Consider the following 24,492-nt stretch of genomic DNA (forward strand, 5'->3'; position numbering starts at 1 on the left):
CGGGTGCTATATACCATGGTTATCCATTTGACCTGGGAGGATATTTGGCTAGCTCCATCATCGATGATGGTTGCTTGTATTTCACATTTGATCCAAACTTGGAGCCATTGTCTTAGAGTTTACATGACTTGGATTTCCCTTCAATCCAGGTGGTTGTATGTTTGGCCTCATCTTCGAAGGCATTCCACCATTATTTCCATTTGATCTTGGTGAACATACGATTTTTGTGTGACTCACATTTCGACATTTTGATATTCTATTTGCCTTTTGGCATTGATACCTATTTGTGGGTTGACTTTTGGCTTTTGTATATAGCCTATTGCATACGTTTGTTTGTGTACGACCACCCTTTGATTCCGAGGATGAAATCATTATAGGAGAGGATGGTTTGTAATGAAGGAATTTTAATACGCAATGTCCTTGTGTTTCATCAATATAGTACTACATTTGCAAGAGATGGGAGAAAATTCAGCTTTACCTGTTGGGCTTTGTTTGTGGCGGGGGTTTGAACCCAGGCCCTTAGTTTGAGAAGCCACCAGCTACCTGCCGTTCTTCTTATGTCAAGAAATTCTTGTCGAAATAGAAGAAACATAGCACTGGGCTAAAAACATTTTTCTCAACAAATTACAAGACTTAGAGCCTTAAAATTTTCAAAGTTTTTGTTGAGAATTTACAGATTTTTGAACTAAAATATGCCTTAAATTTGCACTAAAAAATTTGCAAAAATTGAGAAAACAAAATTGAAATTACAGATTTTTGAACTTAAATATGCCTTAATTTTTTGCAAATTTGTCAAAACTGAGAAAATAAAATAATAAAAATGTTGCATGTTTGTAAATGTGGGATGGAGTGAAGTGAAAGTCTCACTCCTAGAAAGGGCTTGTTGGGTTCAAAGGAAATCTTCCTCGCTTCATACATACAACCATCAAGTAGCCGAATGAAAGCTCTGGTGGGCGCATCATTACAGCATGATCCCTCCGTGTATGTTCGCCAACAAAAGTTCTCAACTGGAACTTCTCTCAGGTATGTTATGCATGATTCTGTGAATCTTAGTGTGTGTGTGTGCGCGCGCTCGCGCGCACGCATCATATAACATGCACCATTATATATGCGTGCTTGGATGGGTGCATTCATCACATAAGATTCTCCATGTACATATGGACAACAAGAGTTTACGGATGGTATTTTGGTAAATGGGTATCCATGTATGTACGCATGCATGCATGTATGTATATATTCACCATGTAGGCTTTCTCTTTTTCTTTACATATAATTGAGGTTCTTCTAAAGAATGCCATTCTGTCACAGACCTGTTCATACTATGGAGGTCAATGAAATCTCTTGTCAGACACTTCAGGCTATGGGCCATTTCATGGATCTGCAAAAAGATTCCGTATCCAGTGATACAATTTGCTCCCTTCTGCAGGAATGTGCAAAACAAAGAAATTTGGCAGCTGGGAGGCATTTGCACTCTCTAATGCTAAAAGCTGGCCTTGTTTCTATCGCCTTGTATGGAGATTACCTTATCCGTATGTTTGCCTCATGCGAGAGTCTGGCGGAAGCCGAGCAGGTGTTTTGGAAGGTCTCACAACCAAGTGTGTACACTTGGAATGCAATCATCTCGGCACATGCAAAGCTTGGAGATTGGGAAAAGGCTCTTGATTTCTATCACAAAATGCAGCAGGAGAGCAACGTCAAGGCCGATAAAATAACACTACTTTGTGTATTGAAATTGTGCAGCAATGTTGGGGCTGTCCAGCAGGGTCATCTTGTACACACTCAGATCTTGGAAAATGGCTTTGGAACAGATTTATTTATTGGGAATGCCGTGGTTGACATGTATGCCAAGTGTGGGAGTCTCTATGATGCACACAAGGTGTTTGATCAAATGCCTAGTCGGGATGTGGTGTCCTGGGGTGCAATGATTGCCGGATATGCTCAACATGGACAGGGTCTTCCAGCTTTGGAACTTCTTCAGAAGATGCATCAGGAAGGCTCAGAGCCCAATAAGGTCATTTATCTTTGTAGCTTGAAATCATGTGGTTGCATAAAAGCCATTCAATTTGGGAATCTGCTACACGAACAGATTATCCGAAAGGGGCTTGATTCGGATGTGGCTATTGGAAATACCCTGGTTGACATGTATGCCAAATGCAACAGCCTCGAGGAGGCGCACAAGGTGTTTGATTACTTGTCGTGTCAAACTGTGGTATCATGGGGTGCAATGATTGCCGGGTATGCTCAGCATGGGCATGGTCTTATGGCTCTCAAGTTGTTTCAGAACATGCAAGCAAAGGGTGTAAAACCGAACATGGTAATTTTTCTGTGTGTTTTGAAAGCTTGTGGCACTGTGGGAGCCCTAGACCAGGGTAGGCTTGTCCATAGACAAGTTAGAAATAGCTCAAAGATAGACATGATGGTCGGGAATGCACTTCTTGACATGTATACAAAATGTGGCTGCCCAAAAGATGGGCGTGAAGTGTTTGATGAACTGCCAAGCCGTGATGCAGTGTCATATGATGCTATGATTGCTGGCTATGCTCAGCATGATCAGCCTCTTCTTGCTCTAGAACTTCTCCACAACATGCTGCAGGAGGGCATAAAGCCGAACAGATCTACATTTCTGTATGCTTTGGAGTTGTGCAACAGCTTAGCACAAGGCCAGAGGGTGCATTACCAGATTGCAGTAGATGGATTTGATTCAGATGTTGTGATTGGCAGCACGCTTGTTGACATGTACACAAAACACGGACACATTGAGGAGGCCCGTGAAGTGTTCGCTAGTTTGTCGTCTTGGGATGTGATCGCCTGGGGTACAATGATTGCAGGATATGCTGAGCATGGGCAGGGCCTTGCCGCACTTGAACTGTTTAAGAAGATGCAAGAGGAGGGTGTGAAGCCAAATACTCCCACATATTTGTCCGCCTTGAAAGCATGTGCTAGCATAGCAGTCACCAAAGAAGGCAGGCTTTTACATGATGAGATTGTTAGAAGTGGAATCGAATCAGATCCAATGATTGGGAGTTCATTTATTGACATGTATGCCAAATGTGGGGGTCTTGTGGAAGCTTACAATGTGTTCAAAAAGTTGGTAATGAGAGATCTTGTATCATGGTGTTCCATGATATCTGGATATGCCCAACATGGACATGGTCAATGTGCTCTTGAACTCTTCGAAGAAATGCTCCAAGAGGGTCTCAAGCCAGATAAAGGGGTGTTTTTGTCAGTTTTGAAAGCTTGTGGCAGCATGCAAGCCATTGGCCAGGGCAGATTAATACATAATTGTGTTATCTTTAGTGAACTTGAATCTGACGTGGTTGTAGGGAGTACTATAGTTGATTTGTATGCCAAATGTGGAAGTTTAGAGGAGGCCTCCAAAGTCTTTGGCAGATTGCCTAAATGCAATGCTATGTCATGGGGTGTCATGATGTCGGGGTATGTCCAGCATGGTGATTGCATTTCTGCTCTTGAACTCTTCCAGCAACTGCAACAGGAGAGAGTAGAGCTTGAAAAAGTCACGATTTTGAGCCTCTTGAAAGTATGTGGCAGCATAGGGGCAGTAAGGCAGGGCAGGCTTTTACACGACCTCATCATTGGCAGTAGGCTAGAATCCGACATGGTTTTCGGGAACGCTCTGGTGGACATGCATGCTAAATGTGGGGGCATTGAGGAGGCGAGAAAAGTGTTTGACAATCTGCCATGTAAGGATATGTTTTCCTGGAGTGCAATGATTGCGGCGTTTGCACGATATGGCCACTTTGGGAGGGTAACCGACTGCATCAAGCAAATGCAAGTTGAAGGGTTGAAGCCAACAAAGGCAATTTTTACGAATATTCTTGCTGCTTGTAGTCATGGAGGCATCTTGGAGGGGGGCCACCTATCTTTCAAATCAATGCAGGAAGAGCATGACATTACACCAAATGTTGAGCACTACAGCGGCATGGTTGACCTCCTTAGCCGCAGAGGACAGTTGAAGGAGGCAGAAGATTTACTCCGAAGCATGCCCACATTGCCAGATCTATTAGGATGGACATCGCTGCTAACTAGTTGTAAAACATATGGCAATGTAGGCATGGGAAGACATTGTTTTGAGCAAGTGGCGCAGTTGGACCCGGATGATGCTGCCGGACATGTGCTCATGTCCAACATTTATGGAGATGCCAATCTGTGGAATGACGTAGACAAGGTAAAAGAGATGAGGAAAAGTGCTGGTCTGTTGAAGAAGCCTGGGAAGGCCTGGATAGAGATCAATAGCAAGTTGCAAGAATTCGTTGTAGGAGATGATAATCAACTACAAATTTGTGAGACAGGATTTAAGTTCATAAGATTATTAGAGCTTGTGAGGGAAGATGGATATGTACCACAATTGGGTTTAGTGTTTGCACCATTATGGGAAGAGAACGAGAAAAACACCTCATTTGGCCATTGTGAGAAAGAGGCATTGGCTTCGGGGATAGTTGATGCTTGTACCAGCATTCGATCAACAAATATGATTCAAATTATTTATAGAAATTATTGCTTTATTAGTTTGTTTATTTGCATGAATAAATAGCAAGAAGTAGCTGCCCATCATACAATGACTTGTTTATGTTCTTGTAGGTGTTTTTGTGATAGACTCATGTTAATCTTTTTAATATAATTACATGAACCCTTTCAGCCTATAAAATTCATAAAGAACGAACTAGTTACATGAAATTGTAGTACTCTTACTTTCTTTGATTAGCATACACTTTTAAGTTTGTAATGCTTTATTCGATTGGTGTGCACTTTAGGCTAGGTTCACAGATGGGTGGGCAGTCGGTCAGTTGCTACTTACATGGCATGCCACCATTTTGGATATTGCTTGATTATTTTTGTAATGATTTTTATTTTGTCAATAAAAGTTGTTTGTTTGGCCAGTTGTATCCATGAATGTGATGCTCAGGTGGAGTGATCTTCAGAGTCTAGGTGTATCTAGCTCTAGCGGTGATCTAGTGGTTCATGATTAAGTGGTACGATTTTGGGATCCATGCCAAGTGGAGGACCAAGTGGTATGATTCGTGGGCCCTTAGGATCAAGTGGTACAATTGTAAGCCTAGCGGGGCGTGCCGTGACAGATTCTACCACGAACAAATGTGTCGATGTCCAAAGTCGGAGTCGATGTCGAGGCACGAGCTCTTAATGCCGAGAACACCACGGGGATGACCCATAGAGTGTTTTGCACTAGCAGAACTGTGTGATACTAGATTTATACTTGAACATGTGCGCCCCACCATTGATGCTTGCTTGGATTGTGTGTGTGTTGTTCTGATGAGGAATCAAGGATGCCCCGAACTATGCAACTAAGGGATGTGTGAAGTGACTTGTTTGTTGATGTATTTACATGTTGGCTTTGAGAGCAAGGGAATTCCACTAGAATTATGATTTAAATCTTTTAAACCTCGCTTGTGTAATGTTTGGAATAAAAGCTTTTATTAATAAAAAGAGAAAAGCAATCTTCCAAGCTTCAAGAGCTTATTGATGATGACAAAATCTCCTCTTTGATGAAGCTCTTTTGTTGCCTTCTTTCTTGACGCCTTTTTGCTTCTCACCTTCTACTGCCACCGTCCTTCTTGATGAGGATGTGAATGGCTTATGATAGTGAGAGAGAAACAAAAGGGGATTGAAGGGGAACTTAGTCTTCGCAAGGCTATGATACCATGTCAAAATTATGGGGAGTATGCACAACGGAAGCAATAGTTGATGGCAAGATAGAGCAACCTATATGAGAGAGAGCAAGAACACAAGATGTATAGAAAGCTTTTATATTACCTTCTATTTTAGCCACTCCAAAGTTGGCTTGACCTTCACCTTCATGTGTTGGTTGTGTTGTGTTACTTGTGTTACAAAAAGTGAGGCCTCCTGCCCTTTATATAGGGTTCACTAAGGGTTAGGGGTTGAGACAACCCTAGATCCCTTTTCCACCCACATGCCCACTTTATTTGGGGTGTGTTCACACCTACATGACCTCTTTCTCTCACCCTTTATCACTTGTACATCATATATTTCAACAATGTTGGCACATTTCATAGTCTACCACTAAGTGCTTGAAGCAACTCCACCTTAATTAGTGCTACCTACTGCATGAAATCGTGAGCTATTGAATCCAATCCCAGAACTTACGAGTAAACGAAGTACAAGTGTTTGCATGGTATGTATGCCAAGCGCTTGCTCTCTCATTTTTGAAAACATTCACACGTGTGAAAAGTTTGCTATTGACACAAAGTACCCATTGCTCTTGACCCCTTAGTACTGATGTAAAAGATGTGGGATTCATTGCATAATATATAACGGCCTTACGAATATAACCTATGCATCCAAGGTCCTTTCGTTCTCTACACTCTCATGAAGTTCCTTAGTCAATTGTGCTCTCCACTTAACAATCTTATCCCATTCCTATATTTTGGACGAAAAGCACTTGGAACATTTACGGCATTTGCGTCTACTTAAGTTGATTGCACAAGTGGTTCCCCACTTTGAAGCACAAATCCATTTGCTAGGAGCATTTGCACCTTATTTGCCTCTACAGACATGTCTCTTTATCCATTGGCCACACCCTAGGAGCCGGACCAGGTGTGCCAATCACGTGAATTTCGTCAACATCCAAGAGTGAGTGGGAGCCAAGTTACGGAACCAAACAAACCCCCCTACAACATCACCTGGATATTTCCGATGACCCTAGAAGCATGGTGCATGCACTCCATCATTTTTGTCTCCATCTCCCTTGTTGATGTATCTTCCACTTTGTCCAAGCAAATGCCCAAAGCAAGTCATTTTCTTGTTTGGATATGTCCTTCGAATAGCCCACATTGTTTTGGGAATTTTTGTCTCAATACATCCATGTGTTTTTCCTCCTTGTGCACCTTTCGGTGCACCTTGCCGCTTGTTTACTTTAACAATCACATATTCATGCCTGTGTGGCTGTCTTCTTCTAAGATAACACATGGATCTTCATGCACCGGTCTTTTTTTGCGAACACTACATTGATTTATATTTCCACGTTGCATCTTAGGAGAATTTATCCCCATCTCTTGCATTGATGAGTGTGCCAGATCAACTAGTCTTTTGCTTAAGTACCCGTTCCACAATTGTAAAATCTCTTGCCATTTCTTGCATCCCTGGTTCATTTCTTGTACGTGTTCTTTTAAAATATGCATTGTATTTAACATTTTGTAGAATTGCCATCGCCATGTCTGCACCTATTTCCTTATAGAGTGAAATTTGTCTCTTATAACCAACACTTGCTTGCATGTTTAGCCTCTGAAAGGTTAGTTGTGGAAAGAAAAACATCATAGGCTCATCCTGAGTTACAAACCAAGATCCACTTATTATCCTCATGGGTATACATTTTTGGGTATGACGCACCATCATGCTCTGCTCCCAGTGAAAAATGCAAGTTCTTTCCTTCTCGGGTACCCTTTTATTTTGCTTCTCCAAAGTAAATAGTATGAACCGCAATCCAATTTGCATTGGCCTCGTTAGCCATGAATCCTCGGAATTCTTGTTTCTCATAGCCATTCTCTTTCACCACATGATTCAACATCTTCCAAAATTCTATTTGTGCATACTTGTCCTCAAATTTAAACTCACATGTAGCTATAGTCAAAAGCTCACAGACATAAGGGTCATACACATGAATAGACATTGATGGTTAACCAGGGACTCTGTGGAGATGGTCAAAATGCACCCACATATCTTGCAGATTTTTACGTTTTTTCATCCTATTGACCAAAGTCAAGGCCACTTCCAGGACCTTTAGTTGGCATTTTAAATACATGTGGTTGACATTGCTCACTCAACTGCCCCAGGAAAAGCATACTATGGATGAATGGATATCTGCATCAGTTTTTGAGATCTAGAACCACTTTAAGTCCCTTTAATGTAATGCTTTTGGCTCTTTTAGCATAATCCAAACATCTTTCTATCCTCCTTTTATTTAACAATGAAGTGACATACTCAAGCAGATCTGCAAATTCATCTTCACTAATATTTGAACTGCCAGGTTTCATATCCCCCATTAGCATGTCTAAAATGACATCTTGAGCCACATATGTCTATAATTGTTTTGCCATTGTAAAGGGATTCATTGCAACATGAGACAACACCTTTTCCTCAATTTCTTGTTCAATACTCCTATATAGCTCCTCCTCATCATAAGAATGATTATGATTACTAAGATGTATAGCACATCTTGTAGTATTGTCATGGTCTCTTGGAAGACAGTAATAAATAATGCACTCAGGCATCTGAGCACAGTGCTTATAAGCAATGTTTCCAAACTCTGGACCAATCAATCCTACATGACAACTTATTTCAATCTTCCTTTCCACTGTGCTTCATTTTGATAATGTAACCTAGAGTAGTAAGGGCAATCAATATTTATACATCGCAAATGGCCAGAGCATCTACTCAAATGCACAACACCATCAAAACAATCACAACTACATGTGACATACTCGACCATCATTCTTTTGTTCCATACTAGATATTGCAAACTTCATCGCACAAGGAGGTAGCTCATATGCTATGTACCCATCATAAGATATTGGAAGCTCCTCCACCTTCTTAATATTTTCTACACTATCAACGCCACATGTAAACTAGTGTTCAAGGGTAGTATTTCAATCATGCTCAAGACACTGGTAATCTTCTCACTAATGTCGTCTTTATCATCCTCCATAGTAACTAGTGTTACATTCTCACCAATCTTAATATAAACCTTATAGAACAGGTGAAGTTCTGCATCTAGTACAAAACCTTCTTCTCCCCATCAGAAAGAACTACTGGCTCCAACTTTACAAGCTCATGACTCAGAGAGAGTGGTTCTAATGTCATTGGCACTCCTTGCAAATTAAAATATTCCTTTAGAAGGTTAAGTTTAAGCTCCTTCCTTCTACCTTCAAAAACTAGCGAAAGTTTCTGTCTAAGCAAAGGCCCATAAATAGTGATGTTTCTACTCATTGCTCTTAGAGGACATAATAGCAACATGGACACAAGAATAAAATAAAAATACTAAACAAGACACAACAACTAAAGGGAAACAAGGAAAGAAGGTAAATATTAGACTAGAACAAAATCTTCCACCACTTGAATAATAAAAAGAAATATTTTAGAATCCCAATTTTATAATAATATTTTGAATCATTACCTATTATTAGTTTTTTCTGTGGAAAAAATGTGTGTATTTTATTTCTAATGTGTATATTTTATTTCTTATGTGTATATTTTTAGTTTTTCTATTTATATTTATTCAAACAAATTTATGTCTCTAAAAATAAATATTTAATTTTCTTTTACAATAAGTTATGCAATAACTAAAATTGTAAATTATAATATTAGTTACAATAAATGTTATAAAATTGCAATCTTCTATATTCTTTCCAAATAAATATTTAAAGATACGATGCACAAAAAAAAACGTAATACATTAGTAGAATGATGGAATATAATTGCATCAAAATCATAACTGCCGCATGTATTCAATGTAATTGATTATTACATATTCTATGTATAAGGCAATGATGTGTATCATTGTTTTGACCCAATCTTCCCCATTACTCTCTATCTTAAAAGGGTGTGATACTCTCTATCTTTGTTGATTGTTCGATTTGGGAAATAATTGGATCAAGGGTAGTTTTTTTTAAAGACACTTATATATCAATTTTCAAGTATTTTTCATTTTTGATCAAAGTGGTCTCAAAGTTTAAACACATCCCTAGACTTCATGAAGTTTTGACATTTATATTAACTGAAATTCATGATTTTGATAAATGAACCATGGACCGAAAGCTGACCTCGAGGTTCAAGAGTGGATTCATGGTGGTTAACATGTTGCTGGAAAGGGTCAACTATCTTTTAGAATAAACAAATTGTGGGTTTGTTGCATTCTATGTAGTAGGAGATGCCACGCCCATATGTATGATGACCCCATGCTCCAAGGAATCTTAGCATGTAGACAATAAAGGAATATATGATTCCTTTACGGATTTTTAATCACCCTTTACTACTTACCCTCTCACCCTCTTTCACCCTTTCTTACCCTCTCACCCTCTCAACTGTGCAAAGAGATAGCTATTCATGGTGTCTAGTTTCTCTAGAATTAGCGATGAAAAGCCAAGAAAAACCCCTAAGTGCTTTAACTAGGTAGAGAAACTATGTTCTATTGTGTTGAAATGGCAATTTTTTTTTGGCATGAAGTGATGGAGGCCATGCCAGAAGGAGGTCGCGTCGGCGTGACCTTCTTCAGGGCAAATTTTTTTGTGTATGCCATGGGGAATTCGCTATGTGAGGTGTGTGGGAAATTCTCTTTGTGAGGCCGCCTTACATGGCCATGGCATATCCACCATACATGACCATGCCATTTTTTTGTGTGGAGCCATGGCCATGTATGGTGGATGCCAAGGGCAATCAAGTACGCTTGATATGTAGCTACCTTGTTAATTTCAATGCTAACCTAAGGAGGGGGCCTTCCCGTGTGGCTATCGAGGTCATATAACCCCCAAAAAAACCCCCTTCCCCCAACAAACAAAAGAAGGTTTTGGCTACCTCTGCCATGCCCCTACCACCACTCATCTTGCTCCATTGTGCCATCATACTTGTTTGCTTGAAAGACGGTTCCAACGATGATCAAAGCACACCATTGTATCATGATTCAATTAGGAATTAGCAAACAACTAATTGCAATTAAAGATACTACATGCTAGCATGTACAATGCCATCAGTATTCATGGCCATGGCTCCATAAAAAAAAGTCCAAGAGAGGCCGTGCCCCCGTGGCCTCTCCCTTGGCCATTTTTTTGTGTGGAGCCATGGCTATGTATGGGTTAAGAGCATAAAAAATAATAGGGCCAAGGCAGGCCACATCGGCGCAACCTCCCTTGGCCATTTGTTTTAATGGAACCATTGCCTTATGTGTGCCATGTGAGGGCAAAGCTTTGATGGATATTTAGGATATATGTATGCCATATGATGGATTTATATGCCATATGAGGGGTTGCAGTCGGCAATGATGGCATCTTGCCTAGGTTGTATCATAACATGGCAATGGTAGTGCTTTGATGGATATGTTTTGCTTTGGGGTCTTGCCCAAGGTGCCACATAATATGACAATGGAAATGCTATGTGATATGTATGTTTTATGGTTATAAGCTTGGAATTCTTTGATGGATATTTATGTTATATGTATGCCATGTTAATTCCAATTCCAATTCTAATTCTATTTATAACATTTGAATTGTGTCCACATCATCCAGGGGAGGTGGAGGGAAGCGTGTGAAAAGGGGAAGAGGGGCAATGAATATAGACCATAATACTCTACCCTCAGAGATTTTGGATGAGATTAGTAGAGTGATAGAGACAGATTTCAAGGAAGAAGAGGATGTGGGTGAAGAAGTTGAAATCCATACTTTTGATGGTTCTATTTGTAGGTACTAGTCATGAGGTGGACGATGAACTGGCCCCAAAAGAAGCTAACATGCAAATTGTTCCATATGTTATGAGATCTGATATTCCTCCACTTGACGATAACATGGATGAGAATAAAGTCTATATGGATAGGGGATAAATAATGTGAAAAACCAAGCATTTTAATTGTTTTCAATGTCCAATGATTCCAATATGCATGCTTATTCCATATGCAAAGGTGAGGGGATTGATAGATGCTGTGTCAGGTTTGAAGACAATGTTTGTTAAGGAAGGATATGTGCCAGAAAAGGGTGCCTTCATAGTGTCCATGTGGAAATGTGATAGAGAGAGAATAATGATTAGTGAAGAGATAATGGTAGGCTGGGATCCTATTTGGCAAGAACTCAACAAGGAGTTTGAGGACATTCAGAGAATCCTTGATTTGCACATGCTTGTAGAGGTAGGACTTTACGTTTGGGAAGGGACCCACCAAAAAGTTACTTGGAAAGCTACAATGAAAGAGAGGTTTTCAAATACAAGAGCTAAGTATCACCGTGTTTTGTGTACCAACATAGATCCGACAAGAGTTAGTGAGATTGCACTTCTATCGATGAACTAGTGATAATATCTTTATCTTTGCTCAGTTATATATTTATAGATGTTATTGTCAAAAAATACATAAGATAACTCTTTATAGATGTTCTCTGTGAATACAATTATGGGAAATTTTCTTGTGTCTCTTTAAATATAAAATGTGTCCAAATATGGATGAGAAAATTTTGGACATTTATTCAAAAAACAAAGGAGACTATGGCAAACTTTTTATTATGTGGTCGTGTTCTTTAATGAGACTATTTTATTTTGTTTGTAGTTTGAATACACATGCTTTGGTTGGCACAACATTGGAAGACTCTTGGTGGAAGATGAGGTAGTGAATTGTGCAAACATTTGTGCTGCTAATGATGAGAAATACTTAAAGGATTTTCCTGAGAGAGATAGGAGGTTAATAGCTCAAATTAGAAGGAAATACACTGAGGGTGCCAAGCCATGGTACCCTCTTACCCATAGATATCTTGGAAAGAATGTGTACAATGTGAGTTGTTGCTATGATACCTTCATATACCAATTGCATGGTTTTTATCTTTGTTGCATGCTTTAAATCTTTGTTAATGTTTGAAGTTCAATTATTTTCTAGGTTTAAATCACACAATCGCATAACAAGAAGCTCGATCAAACAAGATTGAAATTGTCTGAAGATAAGATCAGAAAATTAGAGGAGAAGGAGACCAGGGAATTGGCCACTCGATATGGTGATAGAATTGGGAAGGTAAAGAGAAGTTGCCTCTACCTTTTTTGAAAGTTTCAAAGCATAGCATGATTAATGTGTGGTTGGAGATGGCAACTTGCAAGCCTCAAACAAAATATGTCAAGTTTTGAATAGGTGCTCTTTTATTCATGTGTATTTGTACTGTCTTTTTTGTTTGGTTTAGATTCTCAATATAATTGATCCTAAGTATGGTGATGAGACTGGCAGCCCAAAGTATGGTCTTTGAAATGGGAAGCAGATAGCTATACAACTTTGGAGAAGTTGAACCTGCTTGCCCTATGTGATGTCCCCATCGAATCTAAAATCTATTGGTTGTCTTTGCTAGAGGCAAACAAGACCACTAAATCTATGTTCAACCTTGCTTGAGGAGGCCATATACACAGACAATAAGCTGTAGCCTTCTATTGCAATTTGGCTTCACACATGACACCCTATTGTATTGGTCAAGTCCTAGGCTTGAGCCATCAACACTAGTCTAGGACTTGAGTCCTAGATGTTGGTATTGAAATAATCTAGGACTTAAGTCCTAGGCTTGAGCCCATCAACACTAGTCTAGGACTTAAGTCCTAGGCTTGAGCCCATCAACACTAGTCTAGGAATTGAGTCCTAAACTTTGGTATTGAAGTAATCTAGGACTCAAGTCCTAAGCTTGAGCCATCAACACTATTCTAGGATTTGAGTCCTAGACTTTGGGCTGTTGCACGTCATAATTCCTAGACTTTGGATTTTAAGTAGTTAAGGTCTTTAGTGATAGACTCAAGCATACCAAAACAACTAGGAGTTGAGGCTTCAAACCATCAATTAAAGTCTATGACCCAAGTCCTAGGCTTTAGGCTTTCACACAAGTATAGGAATGGAGTCCTAGACTTTGTTCTTGAAGTAATGTAGAATTAAATACCTAGGCCTAAGTCATCAATACTAGTTTAGGACCTTAGTCCTAGACTTTCGGCTACCACACAATTCTAGGACTCAATTCCTAGACTTTAGACTTGAATTAGTCTTCAATCGTTCTTCCATCATAGAGTTAAAAATACTATACCTCTAGGACTTTAGTCCTAAACTTTAGACTTGAATTAGACTTTGGACTTCAACTCTTCTTCAATCGTTCTTCCATCATAGAGTTAAAAATACTATACCTCTAGGACTTCAGTCCTAAACTTTATCCATCAACTCAAGTCTAGGACCCAAGTCCTAGACTTTAGACTCTCACACAAGTGTAGGATGATCCCTAGACTTTGTTCTTGAAATAATGTAGAACTCAAATAGCCATCAATAATAGGCAAAACCACACAAGCTTAGGACTCAAGTCCTAGACTTTAGACTTGTAGTATGAAGGTCTTTAAACGTATATTAATATTGCCAAACCACTAGGATGTCAATCCTAGATTTCAACTAAATTCAGCTGCATGTTGCTATCAAATCAAGCCTAGGATTGAAGTTTAGGATTGTCACACAAGTCTAGAGCGCAAGTCCTAGACTTTGTTCTTGAAATAATGTAGGACTCAAGTAGCCATTAACTATAGTTTAGGACTTGAGTCCTAGACTTTTGAATCTTCCATGATTCATACAAGAAGCACACAATTTACAATCCACAATCCATGATTCACGATCCCAAACAACATGATTCATGATCCACGATTAATGAATTAGATGATTCACAATTTCAGATGTTCATGATTTAGGATGCTAGTTAAATGCTAACATAGATGATTCATGTTTGGATGATTTATGTTCCACGATTCATGAATCACTCCATGATCCACAATCCATGATCCATGATCCACGATTCATGATTCGGATGATTCACAATTTTAGATGTCCATAATTCATTGTTCAAGATTTAGGATGGTGGTTAAATGTTGATACAAATGATTCAGCTTTGGGTGAATTAAAGTCCACTATTTATACATGAATCATTCCACGATTCTTGATCTATAATCCATACAGCATGATCCATAATCCACAATTCATGATTTACACGATTCATGATTTCAGATGTCCATGATTCACTATTCATAATTTAGTATGCTCTTGGATCAGGTGATTTAGGATTGGGATACGACTCGAAATTCTCATGATTGATCACCAATCCTACTTATCAAATCATGATTATGCAAGGGTAAAATCTAGGTTTAGTTGGCTCAAGTCTAGGAGTTGTTTCTTAGACTAAAGAGAATCGAGTCCTACACTTGAGTGCAAGACTCGGCAAGAGTCCTAGATATATGTACAATTCTAGGACTTGAATCCTAGACTTGATTAAAAGGCCCAAGTCTAGGACTCAAGTCCTAGACTTGTGTCTAGGGTGTGAGAGTTAAGTGTAAGGCTCACTAAGTCTAGGACTTAAGTACAAGGCTTAAAACTTGGGTGTAAGGCTCAATACATCTAGGATTTAACTCCTAGACTCAACACTTATGCAAGACTAGGACTCAACACTTATGCAAGACTCATTAAGTCTAGGACTTGAGTCCTAGACTTGTGTGTAAGACCCACTAGGACCCAAGTGCAAGGGCCAATTCTAGGACTTGAGTTTGATACATTTCCCTTATAGAATTCTAGGACTTGAGCTTAGACTTGTGTGGAAGATTAAGGTCTAGGAGTTAAGACTTGATAGTAGGTCTTGACACACATCATAAATATCCTATACTTTAGGCTATCGCACAAGTCTAGGACTCCCTAGACTTTGTTCTTCAAGTTAAGTAGGACTCAAGTAGCCATTAACACTAGTCTAGGACCTCACTCCTAGAATTTGGGCTAACACATGTCTAACACTCAAGTCCCAGACTTTAGACTTGAGGTAGTTGAGGTCTTCAATTGTAGACTTAGGCGTACTAGACCATTGACTCCTAGCTTAGCCTACCACAAGTCTAGGACTCAAGTCTTAGACTTTGGTCTTGCATAGCATTCTCAGATTTGTGTCGTAGACTTGAGCCTCATACATAGGTATAGTACTTGAGTTTTAGACTAGGCATTACCACACAAGTCTAGGATTAAGGTCCTTGACTTTGATAAGTCTAAGACTCAAGTCCAAAACTAAAGGACCATTAGGATGAAATTATCAACAATATAAAGAAAACTAGTCTTCCTTCAGTGATGAAGAAATACCTTGGTTTGATATGGATTTTTCTATTTTAAGTGAAGAAATATCGTGGATTTGGTTTTTTCTATTTTATAGAATCGTGGCTAGGAAACTTATTGTTGGAGATGTTGTGGAGCTCTTGGTTGGTTGTAACATTGTTGGGTTTGGTGAAGTACTTTATGGAATCAACTTAACCTTGTCAAGGAGTTTCTATAGGAAAGAATTGTGTATTTATGTCTGCATGTAAATTATTTTGATACAAGTGTTTGTATACCGTATCCTACAATGGAATATTCTAGCAAAAATCAATGAAAGCTTAAAGAACATGAACAAATGGTGATGTATACTTTAACATTCAATCGGATTTGGAATATTGATTTCAAACATGTTAGTTTAGCAAAAACTAGTTAGTTTTCCAAATATGATATTTGTTCAAGGATTTGAGGATTAAGGAATAACTTATTGCTACAAAATGCTAGGAGGACAGGAGTAGATTAATGAAGGAACATAATAAGCATACGGATCAACTAAGTAACTGTAGAAGTTTTTACTACAGTTGGTGGATTTTTAAAAATCATTAACCACAAAGGCACTTATACATTATTGATGAAAAACCGAATTAGCAAAAAATACCAATTTCTAGGCTCATAATATAATCAAAGGATATAGACAGGTCATCCCAACTACTAGTTTGTTTAATAGGAATGATAACTTGAGGACATGGTCAAGTTTGGTATGGGCATTTCATATCCTTATTTCACAATTGGATATGTGCCTTGTTGCCTTAGAAATATGGATATGTTGCCTTGTTGCCTTAGAAATATGGAAAGAGTTGATAATCATTGTTATGGTGACCTTCTTGAAGATGTAGTGCCTGATTTGGGATGTGACATCCTAAAGAGTCTAACATCAACAAAGGCTCTAGATTTGAATAATAACATGAACATATGCTACAATTAAAGAATGTAATGTCCTTTTTTGTTAAGTGGTCTAGATTCAAAAAATACCATAGGCACATCCTCTTTTAAGAATTTACTAGAGATTACTTTTGTAGCTTGATAATTGTGCATTTGAAAATAAAGATAGGTTATTCTTTGTAAAGCTATCATTGCTAGTTGGCAACAAGCACATTCAAATTCATAGAATTTTCATTCTTGATGTGGTTAGGAAAACACATGAGGATTTTGATGCTATGTTTAATAGGTTCTCAGAGAAGCTTCGAACATGTCTGGTGACGGAATTAATCAAATTGTTAGTAATAAGCTAGAAAAGAACAAATTTCATGTTTGGAAGTTCAGAATGCCCAATATCCTTATGGGTAAAGGATTTTGGGACTATGTGGAAGGAGATAATGAGGAGCCTCTTGAGTTGTCTGAAGAGAATGCCACTCCAGCAGACATAAAGGCATTCAAGGATTGGAACCAGGGTGCAAGGAAAGTCATGGATGCCAACACTCCAACAGTTGCGTGGAACAATTTGGTGTAGATGTTCCAGACTAACATAAAGGAAAGGAAATTGCAGCTTAAGCAAGAGCTGCATACTGTGGAAAAGAAAAGCATGTCAATCAATGAGTATGCTTTAAAGATCAAGGGCATTGTTGAATCCCTTGGGTCTATGAATGTATTGGTGGAAGATGATGCCTTGGTAAGTGTCTATTTGAATGGGCTTGGCAAAGAGTACAAGCCATTCAAGACCTCCATTACAGTCAAGGAGAATATTCCCAACTTTCGAGACTTGGTGTCTATGCTAATCATAGAAGAAAAGTATTTAGGTGAGGACTCTTCTTCATAAAGCAAGAACACATCATAATAGGCCTTCTACTCCAATTTAGGTAGAGGCAGACATAGAGGTCGTGGTTGAGGCCAAGGTGGTGGGCGACAAGGAAATCAGAATTCTAGACAACAACAGTCCAATGATTCATAACCGTAATTATACACAGGTGGAAGAGGCCAGTCTAGAGGTAGGGGAGCCAAAGAGACAAGGTGGTTTGGCAAAGAAATCATAATGCAAATAGCATAGAGTGCTATTATTTTGCACATGGAAAAGGACTGCTATAAAAAGCAGAATGACATTAAAAGTGGAAAGTTGACTATACATCATCTAGTAAATAGGGAGGTGATGACAGAAGTGAGCAGCTGTTTGTGATGCAACACATGCAGTTCCATAACAGAAGATGTGTCAAGATCTCAAGATACATGGTATGTGGATTGTGGTGCCTTTCACCGCATGACCAGTCATGCTGGGTGATTTAGAGACATGTAGAAAATGGAAAAACCAGGGTATGTAGAAACAGGTGATGATACTACACATCCCATTGCGCATGTTGGTAAAGTGCCATTATCTATGCAAGATGAAAAAATGTACTTGGCAGATGTACTTCATGTTTCAAATATTACAAAGAACTTGGTTTCTGTTGCACAGATGGTTGAGCAGGGTCTACAAGTGAGGTTTAATCCTTAAGGATGTTTTGTGTAAGACTTCAAACATCAGTGTCGCTTGGTTACAAAGGATAACAGAAATGGCAGGATGTTTACTTTGGATTTTAACTCAAATCCATACATAACAATTTCTATATCATATAAATTAAGCATGTTCACACGTCGAAAAAATTTCACTTTTCTTTCCTTTTTTGCTTTGTTTAAGCATCTCTAGATCGTACTTTCCCTTGAGCATAGATAAGTTTTGTACCAATACACATTTCTACACTCTGTGTTGTACGTAGCGTGTTATCAACAAACTGATAGGTGATAAAATTGATGTTACTTTTAGACCCAATATAATTTAATGAAACTCTTACATGGGGTTAGTGCATTGTCTAAGGAAATAAATTTTCTTTGTATACAAAGTTGATCCAATGGTTTAATTTAAGCATATTTTGATACTAAGACATGTAGGTTTATGGAGTCCATGGCCATAGATGAGGTTTATTGAAAGAAAAGATGTCTCTAGATTTAGATATAAATCCAACGATCCAAACGATCAAATTTTAGATGGTACTGAGTACTATAATTTATCAGTTTACTTTATTTTGATTTAATAGTTCGATTTAGAGTTATAGTCTTTGTAAAAACTAAGTTTTTAGTTTATAACAGTTAGATTTTGAGCCATGAAAATGATAATAGTTGCCATTTTAAAAAAGTGATGGAAATTTGGATTTCACTTTGTTGACAAAGTGGATTATGGAATCCAAATTTCCATTGAGACTAATGTTTCTATCGTAACATCAAAATTTCCGTGTAAAAAAAAGAAATTTTGGTCCATAATGAACGAAAATTTCACTTTTATAAGATGAAAAATTTACTCCGTAAAAAAAACCCGTCTCGACGAAAAAAAATTTCGTTAAAAAACTCCATTGATGGAAAAAATTCCCATAAAAAAATTCCGTTGACGAAAAAAATCCGTCAAAAAATCCCATCGATGGAAAAAATCCATCGACAGAATTTTATTTCCATCGACGAAATTTTGGATCCATCGATGAAAATTCGGATTCCAAAATCCAAGTGGATTCTAGTATCCAAATTTTTATCGATGTAATTTTTTTCGTCGGAAAATTTTTTGATGAAATGTTTTGATCGAATTTTTTTGGTCGATAGAATTTTTTTTTCGTCCAAGAAAAGTAAAATTTTGTTCATATTTCTCTTTTTTTAGATGAAAATTTCACTCTCACAATAGAAACGTCGGTGTGTCCGAAATTTTGGATTCTAAAATCTATTTTGTCAGCAAAGTGGATTATGGAATCCAAATTTTCATCAATTTTTCAAAACGACAGATGTTATCATTTTCATGCCTCAAAATTTAATTGTTATAAACTAAAAACTGTGTTTTTTGAAAGAAGATAACTCTAAATCGAACTGTTAGATCAAAATAAAGTAAATAGATAAATTGTAGTACTCACTACCATCTAAAATTTGACTATTTGGATCGTTAGTTTTCTATCTGAATCTAGAGAAATCGTTTCTTTCAATAAGCCTCTTCTATGGCTATGGAGGACTGGAGAAGTTAAAGTACATTTTTATAATTCTAAGTAAAGAATATATTATACATTACAAAGACATATGTGAATTATTAGTAGTTTTAAAGAATATTAGATCTTGTATTGACCTTGTTTTTTTCATTTTATTATTTGACACAAAAAGTGAAAAAAATTCACCTTTAAATTAGCAATATGTACATTTTAAAAAAACTATGCTTATTTTGTAAAATTTTCTAAATACATTTCTCTTCAATGTCTCTAACAAAGTGTAAATTGATCAATATTTAGGACTAGTGAAAAATCAAGATAGCTTGTTGCAACAAACGACAACTCATGACTCGTTGTCATTTTTCATGACTCACTATTTTGGGTGTATTGCATATGTGCATGTTCCTGATGGAGTGAGAAAAAATTTGGATACAAAGGTGGAGACATGCATCTTTATTGGTTATGCTATGGAGCATAAAGGTTATAGATGTTATTACCCTACCACTCGTCGTGAAATGCGAGTAAGCAGAGATGTTGTCTTTGATGAGATGAGTAGCTGGTATGCACCAATAGTGAAGGCAACAAAAAATACAGATGTAAGAAGCTGATGTTGCACCACATGTAGAGTAGCAAACAATCACAGGTGCTTAGTGGACCTGGAGAGTCCTCTAGCAGTAGATCCAATGTTAGCCCATGGTCAGGAAGGTTGAGGATAGATCAGGTACACATGTATCACACAAAGGGAAGGAAAATATAGATCAACCCTTTGTGCCTAATTTGTCAGCAGGTCACTCATATGTGGATGGTGACTCTAGTCGCTCTAGAGCAGAGAACTAATGAGGAGCTTGGCATTCCATTTGTGATTACTCCTAGTGTAAGGAGAACAAGGGCTGTTTGAAGGACACCTCGCACTGATCTAGGTGTATGCAGGTCTACAACAGTTAGGTACCCTGTTGTTTGACAGGTTGAGATATGATGGATATACAACCCATCATTATTCTTACTTGGTTAAAGCAACACAAGAATTGGAGCCCAGTTGTTTTAACCAGGCACTTGGAAATAAGAAAAGATGCCATGAATGACGAGATGGTAACATTGGATACAAATGCAACATGGGAGTTAGCGCCTTTGCCTAAGGAAAATAAGGCAATTAGATGTAAGTGGGTGCATAAAGTCAAGCATAATGCTCATGGTTCAGTGAGAGTAGGTATAAGGCAAGATTGGTGGCCAAAGGCTGGCATTGACTATGAAGAGACATTCAACCCGATTGCAAGAATGGAAACTGTGAGAGCTATCATGTTTGCTATGGCTGCAGCAAAGGGTTGGTCTTTACATTAGATGGATGTAAAGAATGCCATCTTGCATGGTGATTTGCACGAAGAAGTTTACATGATGCAGCAGCCACTAGGTTATAAGAGTGATGTACACCTGGATTTTGTGTGCAGGTTACGCAAAGCCTTGTATAGCGTGAAGCAGGCACCCAAAGCATTGTCAAACAAGATCGGGGAGAATCATGTTACCATTGGATTTCAGATATCCATTGTAGATTTTTCACTTTATGTGAAAAAGATAGATAAACAAATCATGCTATTAGTCATTTGTGGATGACTTGATTATCACTGGTGATAGTGATGTTGACATACAAGATGTCAGGAGGCTTTTGAAGCAAAAGTTTGAGATGGAGGATTTGGGTGAGTTGCGATATTTTTTGGCAATAGATGCGGTGAGATCACCTCATGGCATTTTGTTATTGTAGAGAAAATATGGCTTGGACATGTTGTCCAAGTATGGTATGATACTTGGACATGTTGTCCAAGTATGGTATGATAGGCTATGAGCCTATTTCAGTGCCATTGGAGCAAAACACAAAGCTTTCCGCATATACAAGTGAGTTTTTGGAGGACCCCACTACATATAGGCTTGATCTACATGACCATTACTAGGCTAGACTTGAGCTATATTGTTGGACTTAAGCCACGCTTAGATGCAGCTAGATGGATTCTCATGTACATAAAGTCTGTTAAAATTACAGCAATGTGATGAACTATGGTGGATCAAATGCTAGAATCAACATCATTAACAAAGTGATTAGATGATAATTAAGATGTGATTAGTGAGTAATTAACTAATAGCTTAATATAGGCATGGATAATCAAAAACCAGCAAATTCTCATTAGGCCAATGCCTCAATTTATAGAGTTTACATCCAAGCATCTAATCCCACTGATTTCTCCTTGTTTCACTCCACCTCTTTTGCTTAATTCTCTCCACCTCTCCCAGAATATCTCCACACCTCCTAAATCTTCTCATGCTACCCTTTATTCTCTCCCAGTAGATTCTTCTCACCTTTTCACAGGTTCTCTCACATTTACAGATTCTCTTTTATAGCCTCTAACCAAGGGCTTGTTCCCGCACACACCCTATTCACTTGTATATTTCAACACCTCCCCTCAAGTGAACTTAGCACACCTGGACCCTGTACCAAGTTTCCCTCTTACTTGATAGTCCGCGACCAGTGCCTCAAGTCCCTAAACTCATAGTCCTTGGACACTCTCTCTCTCTATGTGTCCAAGGCTACTACAAGTGCCCGCGACCTTGACTAAAGTGCTCACACATACATCTACCACATGGCCTACATCATCGGTGGCTCAGAGGTGGTTTTACTTTGTTGGGGCAGGTTACATTGGGTTGTGGGGTTTCTCTCTCTCTCTCTCTCTCTCTCTCTCTCTCTCTCTCTCTCTCTCTCAAAAGATGATCCGACTCCACTTCCTTAGGAGCCTCCATGAAGTTTGCCGATGTCGTTCCTTCTCCACTGGGTTTGCTGTAGCAATCTCTTGCCATGTGTCCTGGCTTTCCACAGTTGTGGCAAGTGAAGGTCCTTCCTCCTACTCTGCCTCTTCCTCGTCCTCGTCCTCAAGAGAATCCTCCTCGGGTGAGGAATGCTTTTTCTTCTCCTGCTGTTGAGTCGAGCCATTTCTTCTCTTTGCCTCTGCTCTCTTGCTGTAGTAGAGCTCCTTCTATCTCATGTAGCTTCAATTCAGGTACATTCTTTAGTGTTGCTACAATATTTTCATATTCACCTTTGTCCACACTTTTCAGAAGCACTGCTAGTGCCTCATCATCTTCTACCTTTTTGCCAATAGAGCTACCAGTTGTTGCTTAATGCTTTTATATCTGTTCAAGTGTGTGATTAAAGGTTCACTTTCCTTCATATCCAATTTGTAGAATTGCATTAATAGATTTATCTTTGAATTTTTAGCTTGTGTGCCAAATAATTTATTGAGTTCATCCCATGCATCTTTTGCCCATTGTATCCCTGTGATGTGATGAATGATTTCAACATGAGTAGCATATAGTTGGCCAGTAACCCAGTATACCATGTTAGAACAAAGCACATTGAGGTGCACTATCACTTTGTGAGGGAGAAGGTTCTAGAAGAGGTGATGTAGATCTGGTATATGTCAGCACGCAGAGGATCAGGTGGCTCACATGTTTCACGAAGGAATTGGGCATAGAGAAGCTCCACAAGTTTAGGATCTTACTTGGAGTGTAGTGTGTGGAGTTGAGCTCGAGGGGGATTGTTGAGATATCAAGCTCAACTAGTGCTACGGCGGGCATTGATGACCCACCTCGATGATAGCTTCCGCACTTATGTCAGTGGAATAGTTGGTGCAATTATAGTTGATATGCCGCCAGTGGTGGTGGATGACAGGCTGTGTGACAGCCACTTGGGAGTACTAGAGTTATGGCATAGTTATAGCGCCAGCTCATATAGTGGGGTTCACATTATAGACTGACTACTTTGTATGTTGTTGTAGGAGAGTACTTTTCCTTTATGTATGTACTCTTATCTTTTAGTTATATGGTTGTAGAGAAGAGAAGAAGATAGAAGAAAATTTATCCATCCATCTCTCTTGTGTCTTGCACTATCGTGTGTGTGTTTTCTTGCAAGGAACTCAAGCTCTCTCTCTCCCCCACATTCTCTTTAGGCATAGAAAAATCGAGTGCCCCATACTACAAGAACTCCAAGAGGCAAGGACACAAAGAGAGGCAAACCCAGCAAGAACTGATGTAGTAGTGAATATGGTAAAAGTGGATCAATGGGAAGGAAAACAACAAGAAAAGCCACCAGTATTGATGGCTATGCTAAGGTTGCAAGGACTTGTGAAGAGAGCAACACGTAAGAATTCCGAGCTGAATAGAAGTATATGCGAGAACAGTGGTTAGCAGAGCAGTAGTAGCAGAGGGTGTGAGAGAAAATCACCAAGCTTATGTAGAGAGCACAACAAATGGTGCAGACAATGCAAGAAAGCCCGCTCTTGAGTGAGAATGCTGACATGGATATAGACAGGACAAGTCTGGTCAAGGAAAGGGAAGAAATTGCAGCAAGAAAGAAGCCACTATGAAATGATAAGATGACTAAAGAAAGGATACAACAATGCCAACTGAAGCCGTAGGAAAACTAACAAGAGAAGGTTAGGATAAAGAAAGAGAAGCCAAGGGGGAAGAATGAAAATTGTATAGAGGCCAGAGTATACCCGATCATGAAGTGAAGAGAAGCAATCCTAAGGAGGAATATAACATGTGGGAGGATTTCAACAAGATGAAACTGAACATCACATTGGATCAAATGCTTAATCTCGTGCCCAATTACATGCAAAAGCTTCTCCAAGCCATAGTGCTGAGTGAAAGAGCTGAGTGAAAGAC

At 38.7% G+C, this 24,492-nt stretch overlaps 1 protein-coding gene across 2 annotated transcripts; it reads left to right on the top strand.

Moving 5' to 3' along the window:
* The first annotated feature begins 823 nt into the window (after window positions 1–823).
* On the top strand, window positions 824–4,563 carry LOC147604153 (pentatricopeptide repeat-containing protein At5g27110-like). Of its 2 annotated transcripts, none has more exons than XM_086795423.1 (2): window positions 824–1,023; window positions 1,309–4,563. In XM_086795423.1, exons 1-2 carry the CDS (start codon window positions 938–940, stop codon window positions 4,550–4,552), a joined length of 3,330 nt encoding a protein of 1,109 aa, XP_086651549.1. In that variant the 5' UTR covers window positions 824–937; the 3' UTR covers window positions 4,553–4,563. The 2 variants fall into 2 exon arrangements, with proteins under 2 accessions (XP_086651549.1, XP_086651550.1); XM_086795424.1 differs by having other exon boundaries at window positions 870–1,023; window positions 1,427–4,563.
* The last annotated feature ends 19,929 nt before the right edge of the window (window positions 4,564–24,492 follow it).

The sequence above is a fragment of the Cibotium barometz genome, chromosome 62 (genome assembly GCF_041138505.1).
Source record: "Cibotium barometz isolate CiBa-2024 chromosome 62, ASM4113850v1, whole genome shotgun sequence".
In the NCBI taxonomy this organism is placed as follows: Eukaryota; Viridiplantae; Streptophyta; class Polypodiopsida; order Cyatheales; family Cibotiaceae; genus Cibotium; species Cibotium barometz.

Excerpts from the sequence above, each read along its gene's own strand:
- LOC147604153 (XM_086795423.1), top strand. The coding sequence starts at position 938 with ATGAAAGCTCTGGTGGGCGCATCATTACAGCATGATCCCTCCGTGTAT. Across the intron at positions 1,024-1,308 it reads TCAACTGGAACTTCTCTCAG|ACCTGTTCATACTATGGAGG; the intron begins GTATGTTATGCA and ends ATTCTGTCACAG.